The sequence below is a fragment of the Otolemur garnettii genome, unplaced genomic scaffold, assembly GCF_000181295.1.
Source record: "Otolemur garnettii isolate 467f Iridium unplaced genomic scaffold, OtoGar3 scaffold00038, whole genome shotgun sequence".
Taxonomy (NCBI): domain Eukaryota; kingdom Metazoa; phylum Chordata; class Mammalia; order Primates; family Galagidae; genus Otolemur; species Otolemur garnettii.
The window spans coordinates 10,093,831-10,104,943 of NW_003852433.1; the positions used below are offsets into that span (position 1 = coordinate 10,093,831).

At 43.9% G+C, this 11,113-nt stretch overlaps 1 protein-coding gene across 1 annotated transcript in view; it reads right to left on the bottom strand.

Annotated features, from left to right (window-relative positions):
• The window catches only part of SUDS3 (SDS3 homolog, SIN3A corepressor complex component), a 36,843-nt gene that overhangs the window by 13,413 nt on the left and 12,317 nt on the right, over window positions 1–11,113 (bottom strand). The window contains exons 6-9 of the mRNA XM_023513312.1: window positions 10,272–10,428; window positions 1,358–1,453; window positions 275–336; window positions 86–107 (exon numbers count right to left, since the gene is read on the bottom strand). Coding sequence (XP_023369080.1) covers window positions 86–107; window positions 275–336; window positions 1,358–1,453; window positions 10,272–10,428 — 337 coding nt within the window. The remainder of the gene's footprint in view (window positions 1–85; window positions 108–274; window positions 337–1,357; window positions 1,454–10,271; window positions 10,429–11,113) is intronic.

The window sequence follows — 11,113 nt, forward strand, 5'->3', positions numbered from 1 at the left end:
TGCAACAATTCCCTGACAGGTCCTCGCATGCTTTCCCAACACCACGATGAAAAGATGCACAAATGCCGATACATCATGCACTCACCTGGTCTCTTGGGTGACTTAAGCTGTAGGAAGAACAACAACAAAAAATCTTAGAGAAAATCATTTCAGATGCAACTTCAGGTGTCAAAGGTATCAGGATTTAACAAGTAACATATGAACAGGTGAAGTGGAAAACCATCAAGCCTGAGCTTTGAAATAAATAAAAGTATTTTTAAAGATCAAACTGTACCTTATTTAATGTCCTCAGATCCTCCATGATCTGTTCATCTGTTAACAAATAGTTTAGCTGGGGTGTTGAGAGTTAAAGGAATACATCTGAAAGTCTGGTAAAGAGTAATCAACAAAATAGCACCAGCATTTCTAAATTTACAAAGTATGACTATGTTAAATAACGTTTTTACAATAATAGTTTGTTTCTCTGAAATTTCTTACTCTCCTACTAAATTGTCATGGTGCTTAGGTATACAAAAGAATTCATATCCCTCACCTTACAAATTGCTGTGATGGGAAGGTGGAATGAGATTCATTAGTTATCTATGATAGTAGCAAGAACACAGGAAATAGCAAAATAAGAATTTCATCATTTTATCATGAATTTATAAAGTGCTTCCACTCCAAAGATCGACACACTTACACGCGCGCACGTACACACACACACACACACACACACACACAGAGTAAGGTTAATCTTCTCCAGCAACTTAAATGCTCAGTTGTGAAGGTGAAGAGACCTGAAGTTATCCCCTTTCCTGATGGCAGACAAATAACCATTTTGGGCAAAGGGTTACTTATTATCTCCTCTAGAGGAATAGAAACACTTCTCCATGTGTCCTGGGCCTGGTACCATTTTCATGATTAAAGGGCTTCTTTATGTCTGACTGAAATCTCATTTGCTTTAATTTAAAAACAGTTTGCAATCTACTATTTTAGGGACATAGATAACTGAGGCACATAAAATCAGATATTACTGTCCTCATTTTACAGGCAGAAGGTAGAAAATTACAGGTGGGAAAAGTAAGGCACATCGGTCTTCAGATGCCTCTGAATTCTGAAGTTAGTGTTAAGGCCAGGCTGAGCTTCCAACACAAAGTACCCTTTGCAAATAACTACTATTAATCTCTCCCACCAACACCAGTTGAGAACTCTTATAACAAAACGGCCAATCCCTATCCCACAGATATTTTACACATGCCTTCCCATCAATTCTTACTACTTCCTACAGGACCAATGGGAATACTCTATCTAATAGATAAGCAAAGGATTCAACAGTCTTAAGAAAAAAAAGTGATTAAAGCTTAATGCAAATGGATATCAGGAGCAGGTTTCCTCCTCTTGTCTGGTATTGGGACAGGATCATTAGGTCTCCTCCGTAACTTTCTGGTCATGATGGGTTTCACTTCCATAGAATCTGTAGCAAGAATGGAATGGGTCAATCCATCCAACTCCCCTTAAAGCCAGTTAGTTAAGAACTTCTATAGCGGACAAATATACCCACCCATGCAGAACTGTCTTACTGGGGATGTTTAGTCTACACATGACCCTAGCCAGATGCCCCTATTAGACTTCAGAAAATGTCCATGCTTCTAAGATTCGGACCAGCTGTCCTAGGTACGCAGCCCTCCCAGAAATGCAGCCCTACAGCTAGCATGACAGCCACGAAAGGCACCTCTCCAGCACCCTTGAAAACCAGAGATAGTCTTCCTCTCCCTCAAATTAAGACACTCCAGAGTTACAGGCTCTTGGGTCAAGGAACTTTTGGATCATCTCAGTCAACTAATTTTTGCTGTTCCCACAGAGAGTGGGTGTTCTGAAGACCACTGATGAAAAACCTGTTAGCCTCAGTGCTAACATTTTTAGACTAAGTCTTCATTCATAGAGTCAGACTTTTTTTCTTTTATAACCTTTTGTAGCTACATGACTACCAAGGATGATACAATGAAGGCTGATAATAAAAGACTCTTTCATTCTTTTTTAATCTTCTCTGTAGTCTGACACTATGGACTCCCCTGCCTTAAAATCCCTCCCCCACCAGCCGTGGTGTACAAAGAGGCTGACTTGCCTTCCTCGGGGTCCTCTTCTGCCTGCTCCCTGGATACAGGCTATCTCCAGGGTCCAGTCACTCCTCAGTCTGTAATTCCCAATTACCCCTGAATGGCACTTGATATCCAACACTGCATGCTCTCCGCACTCCAAGCAAACGGAGTTCTTCTTGTTTTCCCTCCCAACACCACCCATTCCTCGACCTGTCAGGGGCATCAAATCTATCCCTCCTTCCATGCTGAACAGTATCTGCCATCTGTGACTTGTCTGCCTTCATCCAGGCCTCACATCCACCAGAACATGAGTTCTGCCTCAACTCCACCCTTCCTCCCACATCCCTCCCATGTCTAAGTGATCTTCCTAAGACACAAATCAAATCATTTTACATACCACTCCTCTTACTAAGATTTCAAGAGCTCGCCCCTCCTACAGAATAAAAGTTAAGCCTCACTTGTGTCCTTCCCCCTTCTCCTTCATTCACACCTACCCTGTGTGCAAGCTTTTAGCTATTCTGATACCCAAAGGTTCCAGACTTTGCACCACTGTCCTCTACCTACCTTCCTCTTTTCTGTTTGTCAAACTCCCATATAACATTCTTTGAGGTGCAGTTCAGTACTCCCCCTTCTGGGACAGTCTCCAAAGGCAGAGACTCATTCCATCTTCCAAGTAACCAGAACATTCATACAAGACATACTAACTCAAGTCTCACTCTATATGCGACATGATCCCAGTTAGGCATTTGAATTCCACCCACACTAGGGGCTTAACAATTTTTTACAGAATAACTAGATGAAGTCAAGCTTGATCAGGAGATAAAGTCAATTTCTGACTGCACTACTATCAGCACAGATACAGAGCATACACTACCACTCAGGGTACAGAACCTCAGCGTATGTATTAAACATACCATAGCAAATCAAAAAGTGTTTCTACATGTTGCTCTTAAAAAATGAGTAATATTGGCCAGGTGGGGTGGCTCATGCCTATAATCCCAATCCTAGCACTCCAGGAGGCCGAGGAAGAAGGATCCCTTGAGCTCAGGAGTTCAAGCCCAGCCTGAGCAAAAGCAAGACCCCATCTCTACTAAAAACAGAAAAACTAGTGGGCATGGTGACAGATGCCTATAATCCCAGCTACTCAGGAGGCTGGGGTAAGAGGATCACTTGAGCCCAAGAATTTAAGGCTACTATGAGCTATGATGCCATGGCACTCCATCCAGGGTGACAATGATAAATGGACTTTATTCAGTGATAATGAACTTTCTCCCCCATGAATGGAATGCAAGTAAAGTAAGAATAAGCGACCTAATGAATCCTCATAAAGGGATGTATACCTAGAATCATAAAAAGGGAAGAGGACACACACACATCTCCCTGGGAAGAGGGCTAAAAGAAATCTCTTACCCTCCATGTTGAGGTGCCACCTTTCTCCAGTTACTTACTGGCCAGGAGAGCACTGTGGTTAAGAGCCAGGGCTCCGAATCCCTCCAGCAGCTTTGTGACCATGGTGGGCTACATAAACGCTCTGTATCTCAAGTTGACTCATCTAGGTAACAGAAATACTACTATCTCCCTTACGGGGTATTGCGAGGGTCACGTGAGATGATACATGGGAACCTTAGCACAGTGCCTAGCACAGGAGAGTTCAATCGTTTTTGGCTTCATTATTATATTTTCAGGCAGGAAAAAACTATAAAAGATTTTTTTTTAAAGTCAAGCCACAAACAGCTGAAAAGAAGTTACATACTCCAAAGCAGCTGATGTCAACTGTGAGGCTTTGTAACATTCAGACCTAATTTAGAAAACAAAACATAAAGGGAGCTCACCCCATCCAAGAGAGCAGCAGAGACCAAGCACGGAGCCCACACACCCATTATGGAGCGTGCTGCCCAACAAAAGGAACGGCTGAGTACACACTGCTCCACAGGCTGCCAAGGCCGGGGAGCAGGGAATGTGGGCAATACGTTAAGCCAAGTAAACGCATAGCTGAGAGGCTCTGGGAATAACATCAAGTCTGATCATGGCCACTAACCTCAGAAATCCAGGAAACATAACCAAATTCTTCTTAAGAAATGATGAAAATCAATTCACTCTATTAGCCTGGTTACAGCAATAATCTGATGGATTTTATCTAAAAAACTACTTCTGCAGAAGGAAGGTACCGTGAAGACCCTAAAGATTTATCAGCATGTCTCTACCACCACCTAGGGGAGAGGAGATAGCAGGGGACAGTCCTGCCAGTGGCCCAGGTGGGAAGTGTGAATTGAGATCACCATGGAAGCGTCACAACCCCAACAGACACAGTAAGAGTATTCCCCAACGTCCTCTTGCTCCAATGCCAGGGTTGCCTAGTTGGCTTCTAAGGCGGACTATTCATAGAATGGATCAGCCTGACCATGTGGGTCTGCATCTGGAAAGTTCTAGTTCTCACTATAAGCAACAAGCTGACATTGTGTGGCCAGCTGAATTTCCCAACAAGCTCAATCTGGGTACAGATGCCAGAACTGAAATGCACGCCGCATGTGGAGTGTGACAACCCTGGAGAAGACATGAGCAGGAACTTGTCTTCCTTTAGACATCATGCCCCAACCACAAAACACCTCCCAGAGGCTTCAGTGAGAAAGCCTCTCTGAGCCGGAGGACGTGTAGCTTTGCTTCAGGTGGGATACTCTCTGTGGAATCTCACTGAACATTAAACAATTAAACCAGGCTCAGAAGAATATGGACTGCATGTGAGAAAAAAGACTGACCAAGCAATGAGCCCAGCTAAACACCTCCTCCCCAGCAGTATGATCCTTAGGAGTGTAAATCCTATTGCTCTACTTACCAGAAAATTTGACAGATACAGGTATTCCTCCCCCAGCCCCAGGCAGCACTGGGTGTGCCATCTAAGAAATGGGGAGTTCAGGCTAAATCTGTGCAAGGCAGAGTCATTACAGCTTAGTCCACATAAACAGAGATTCCTGACAAATTAATCACCTGCAAGTAAGTGCAATCAGCACTTTACTGGCTGGCCTTTTCTTCTGCACTTGCCTAGGCCTATTCATTCACTTGCAACAGCTCACCTGCCTATAGTGTGTAAGTACAGTGAAAGCTTCATTTTAATATACTTCAACCATTAAAACAAGATCATACTTGCTTGGCTATCAGGAAAAAAAAAATACTTGCAGTGATTCAAAGGACTCTCTTCAAGTTATAGGATGTAAGTGGCAGAAAGAAAAGCCACTGCAGAGTAGGCACCATAGCAGACTGGGAATTACCTCCAAAACGGGCAGGGCAACACAAGTAGACTAAGACTAGAGGCCCACAGTAATCCCCAGCACGCCCCATACCCTCTCTAGTAGGATGGCAGGTGCATCAATGTTCTCACAAAGCAAAGCTGCAGGGGCAACCATAAGTGACTGGTTGAGGGGATAAAAATCAAGCTCAGGTCTTTGGAGGCCAAATCAGCATAGGAAGGAAATCATAATGAAGGGATTTAAAGATAAAGAACAAGTCATCAAACATTCCTCTCCACACCTCAACCATGTCAAATGGCCTGGCTTCCACTATGCTAGTAGCATCAGCAAAGAACATCTGGAAGACAACCCCACTCCACCCAAAATCTAATCTAATCTCAATTCTCCTCCCTACATCCAGGTATTTGTGTGGGACCCCTTCGCCATGCCTTGGCTTCCAGCCTCCCCTCCTCATTAGCATCTATTAAATACTGTGCCAAGCTCACTGCTTATACAGTAGCACAACCACATCCACCTTAAGGTTTAAAAAAAAAAAAAAACATTCAAAACAAGCCTATCAAATCCTTACTTCCATTTTGGGGCCCTTTTTCTCAACACCACATTGTGTTGGGGAAGACAGAGAAGCCACATCAGCTATGCAACTGTCAGCTCCTCCAGGATACGACCCTGCCCCAGCAGCCTAGTGTGTGGATTCTCAGCACCACATGCACACGTGGCATCTGCAGAGAGCTGCGATAATGTGGAGTCAGACAAACTCTGGCTTAACCACTATCTATTTCATTGAGGGACTCTGAGCATATGGTATCCCCACAGAAGCAAAGCCTCAGAGAAGCCTGTAAAATCAGAATGATGACACCAACTCAAAGGAAGCTACAGCAACCAAATGAGCAATTTCCAGTCCAGGTGCTTCCTCCACACACCTGCCACTTCCTGAAACCCTTATGGGCATCAGCTTCTCTCACCTCCATACCAACACCACATAGTAGGTTCTGTCACTCCATTGCCAGATAAGAAAACCCTACCTCAGAACTAAGTCTATACAGAGCCAGGATTCACTCCAGGTCTATGAGCCTGCAGAGGCAGCTCTGCTATTTTTATTTATTTATTTATTTATTTATTTATTTATTTATTTATTTATTTTGAGACAGAGTGCCTTGGCGTCACAGCTCACAGCAACCTCTGATTTTAGGGCTCAAGTGATTCTCTTGCCTCAGCCTCCCAAGTAGCTGGGACTACAGGTACCTGCCACAATGCCCAGCTATTTTTTGTTGCAGTTATTGTTGTTTTACCTGGCCCGGCCAAGTTTGAACCTGCCAGCCCCGGTGTATATGGCTGGCACTGTAATCACTGTGCTACAGGCACCAAGCCAGCTCTATTTTTATATAATGCCTAGCTGGATTTAAGGTTCAAGAAAACGACTTTTCTCTTAACATTACAATGACTCATGGTACCAGCTAGGAATCCAGTACTAAAGGAAACTCCCAGGCTTGGGAGGTCATGAGTAGCTTCCATAGGAGACTGAGGGTTGGAAGATGCCCCCAGTAAACAAGAAAATGAAGTGACACTTAATGGGCTGGTGGAAGGAGAAAAGGCAGCTGTGATAAAGAATATGAAAAACACATTAAAAATGACAAAGCTCCTCACTTTTTAAAGCTCATTAGGTTCTCAATGATTATTTGAGTTACTTACAATCTTGGCCTCAACTCAGAGAAAACTCCAACTCTGGTATTCTCTCTATAAGCTCACCACTCAAAGTACCATCCTACCAGCAGCCCTGGGAGGTAGTTAAAATGTAGGATCTCAGCCTCCACAAAAGACACCCTGAACCCAAATTTGCAAATTTGTTTTTTGGGTTGGAGACAGAGACTCACTTTGTCACCTGTGATAGAGTGCTATGGCATCATAGCTCACAGCAACCTCAAACTCCTGGGTTTAAGCAATTTTCTTGTTTCAGCCTCCCAAGTAGCTGGGACTACAGGCACCCGCCACAATGCCCAGCTATTTTTACAGACAAGGTCTCACTCTGGCTCAGGCTGGTCTCAAAAAACCTATGAACTCAGGCAATCCACTTGCCTAGGATTACAGGTGAGCCACCACGCCCAGCCCTCCGAATCTGCCTTTTATCAAGATCCCCCCAAGTGATTCATATACACACAACAGTTGGAGAAGCACTGACCTATATAACTCATTCTAGCCCCTTTATCCACGGTACCTTTCCACCTACACAACCCGGTTTTCCTTAAGTTCTCCGTGAGAGAGCTGAATGGTGAAGAGTACATCCTGCCCATTCCTATGGAGGTTTGTAAAAGCTTTTAGTCATGGTTGGACAGGGAAGGTCACCAAACACAACTGTTTCCAATGGGTTATTTGGACTATGCTTCTCATCAGCCTCGTGTTTGGAAGTTATCTTCACGTTCAACCAGAAAAGGAGACTTTAAAAATATCTTTTTTGGGCAGAGCTGGGCGACATTAATATTGGGCATCAATCCACAAAAGTGAAATAAGTCACTCAATTAGAGGAATGAAAGCAGACCTTTAGTCCAACACCATAGCAGCACCATCTGTGGAAAGGCTAATTACCCTTCTAGCTCCAGTGCCTCTTCTTCCAACACTCTATCATTACCTTGGCAGTGCTTTCCATACCAAGGGTACCAAATGGCTTGAGGAAGGACATCGGTACCTTTAAAGCCATGGCTGGCTTTAAACACTTCTATAATCTATTTCTACTGTGTTACAGATGATTTCCCCACATTTATTTGTCTTTTCTACCCTAGTAGGCTCAAGTCACAGAAGCTGCCTCCTGTCCCTGTTAAGATTCTGGCCGTAAAATTGCCTGACCAAACAATATCTATCGCTTGTTAATAATTAGGATGCCAAATCACGAGTAAGGTGACGATACCCTTCCCTGCAGATGGAAAGGGAGCAGCTATAAACCGGCGATATTTCCCACTAGCCTAATGAAGGCTCCCAAACATCTGGTAGCTCTAGCAGAGAGCAATGAGGCATCAACACCGGTCACAGCCACCAAGCCACCATCAGAGGAAATGGTGTGCCAGGCAGAAAGCAGGCAGCAGGCACCACAGTGCTACCTGTCCCATTGGAAAAGCACTGCCACAGGATCAAGACTGGAAGTGCTGCTGGAAGCTACTGGTTTAGCATCCGATCTCAGCAAGAAAAACATTGCTGAGCCATTTTCAGTAGCCTTCAAGGAACTTGCTCCTTTTGCCAAGTCTTTTGATGAGGAAGCTATTTAAGGAGAGATTTTTTAAGAATCATATTCCAGGGCAGCACCTGTGGCTCAAGGAATAGGGTACCAGGCCCATATACTGGAGGTGGCAGATTTAAATCTGGCCCCGGCCAAAAAACTACAAACAAAAAAAAAAAAAAAAAGGAAAGAAAAGAATTAGATTCCACCTCAGGCACAACCACATCCTCTTTGGTAACCATGGGACTAGGCCTAGAGTGTCAAGCAGAGGGCTAGGGTGGTTCACAGCATTAGAAATATATAGGGAGGAACACAGATACCTTAACTAGATACCTTCAATTTCAAAGTCAGTCCCAAGAACTTCCATAAAAACATGTATTTCCTATGAAATCCAGCTAAAATTAGACATGCCAAAGCCCTAGTACCCTCCAAACATAATTATGAGTTAAATTTGCGGGTGTACAGAAAGGCAGGCCACTTCCATATTCTAGTGACAAACTCACCACTCACCTGCCTTGCAGTTTTGCCACATTCCAAAATAGCTAGTTCAAGCCAATTCCCTGTATCCTTCTAGGCGTCATCAGTCTGCGTAAGGCAACAGTGGAGTCACCCATATTGCTTCTTTTCAACTTGCCTGCAACCTGCTGAGTTTCCATATGTGGATTTACTAAGCCCTAGAAGGCTAAGAAGGGATTGGCTCTGAGTCTTATGCAACTTTACTATCTTCATAGGAATTAGTTAAGTTTAGCTACACTGCTGGAATCATATCCAGTCTTTCCGTAACGTTCACAGTAACACCTGGTGGAAGAGATCTAATAGCATACATTACATAGCTGAAAGCCTTTGTTCTCAGATCTAGGTCAAAGAAAGACAATACCTTTTCTGTAATTAAGGCAGACTAGGGAAAAAAAAAAAAAGAAAATTCTCATCACCAGTGATGGAGTTGGGTAAATAACTTGGTAACATAACAAAGATGCAAATGTCCCAAGAACTGAGTACAGCATGAGCTAGACTTGCAACTACTACCAGAGATCTGCCATCTACTGAACACCTGTTATCTACAGGACACTATACTAGGCATTTGTGCCTAACTACAATCCTGTCAGACAGGGTATGACCAGCCCCATTTATTTTATTTTATTTTTTTTTTTTTTTTTAGAAACACAGCCTTAAGCTATCCCCCTGGGTAGAGTGCCATGGCATCACAGCTCACAGTAACCTCCAACTCCTGGGCTCAAGCGAGTCTCCTGCCTCAGCCTCCCAAGTAGCTGGGACCATAGGCGCCCGCCACAACGCCTGGCCATTTTTTGGTTGCAGCCATCGTTGTTGTTTTGGTGAGCCCAGGCTGGATTTGAACCGCCACCTTAGGTGTATGTGGCTGGCACCTTAGCCACTTGAGCCACAGGCGCCGAGCCAGCCCCATTTTATTTTATTTTATTTTGCAGTTTTTGACCAGGGCCTGGTTAGAACCCCCCACCACCAGCATATGAGGCCAGTGCCCTACTCCTCTGAGCCACAGGCGCCACCCTGACCAACCCCATTTTAAAGTGGAGGAAGTAGATGCAGAGAAGTTAAGCAGCTCAACTAAGGTCACACAGCCAATGCAAGGTGAAGCTGGAACTCTGCTCCGCGAGGTCAAAGTCCACTCTCCCTCACCTCGCCCTGCTCTTGAGTTAGAAGACAGAAGCAATAAGTACAGCTCTTTCAGGGCTCCCAGGAACCCACCCCATGGGTCTTTCATACCTCCAGTCAGTTCCATCGTCAGCTTTTCATTTTCAATCATTTTCTTCTTTTCTTCTAGCTCAGCAATCAGGTTCTCTTTCAGCTCAACCTTCTTGTCTTCAAATTCTTTCACTGCTGCTTTCTTTTCTTTAATGTAATTTCTTTCCACTTGTTCGGTCTGAGCAAAAGAGAAACAGAGGCTAGGAGTACATGGCCCTGGGTACCAAACAGAAAGAACTCTGGCTCTATCCTCAACAGTAAAGAAAATACTTTTATCGTAAACATGAGAAATATAGTTTCATGCATATACACTTGCAGTAACAGAGTGTCTGGGAACAAGTTTTCCAAAGAATGAACAAAATCAAACTACAGGATTTTTTTTTCCCCCTGGGACCAAGTCTCACTTTGTCACCCTTGGTAGACTCCCATGACGTCATAGCTCACAGAAACCTCAAACCCTTGGGCTCAAGTGATTGTCTTGCCTCAGCCTCCCGAGTACCTGGAACTACAGGTGCCTGCCATAACACTTGCTGTCTTTTTAGTGACAGGGTCTCACTCTAGCTCAGGCTGGTCTCAAACTCCTGAGCTCAGGCAATCTGCTCACCTCAGCCTCCCAGAGTGCTTGGATTACAGGTGTGAGCCACCATGCCCAGCCTCATATGACTTTGTTTTTGACTGTACTTCACTTGTTATTCAGGTATTTTCTCTTTTCCACATCTTATATTTTATAGCTTTTATATTAAAAGAAAATAAAATGCTCAAAGATAGTAAATAATTCCTCTTAAACATGCAACTTCAAAGGAAAACAGATTCCAGGTGAAATATCTATATTACAAATCACAAGATATTGAGGCCAGATGGCA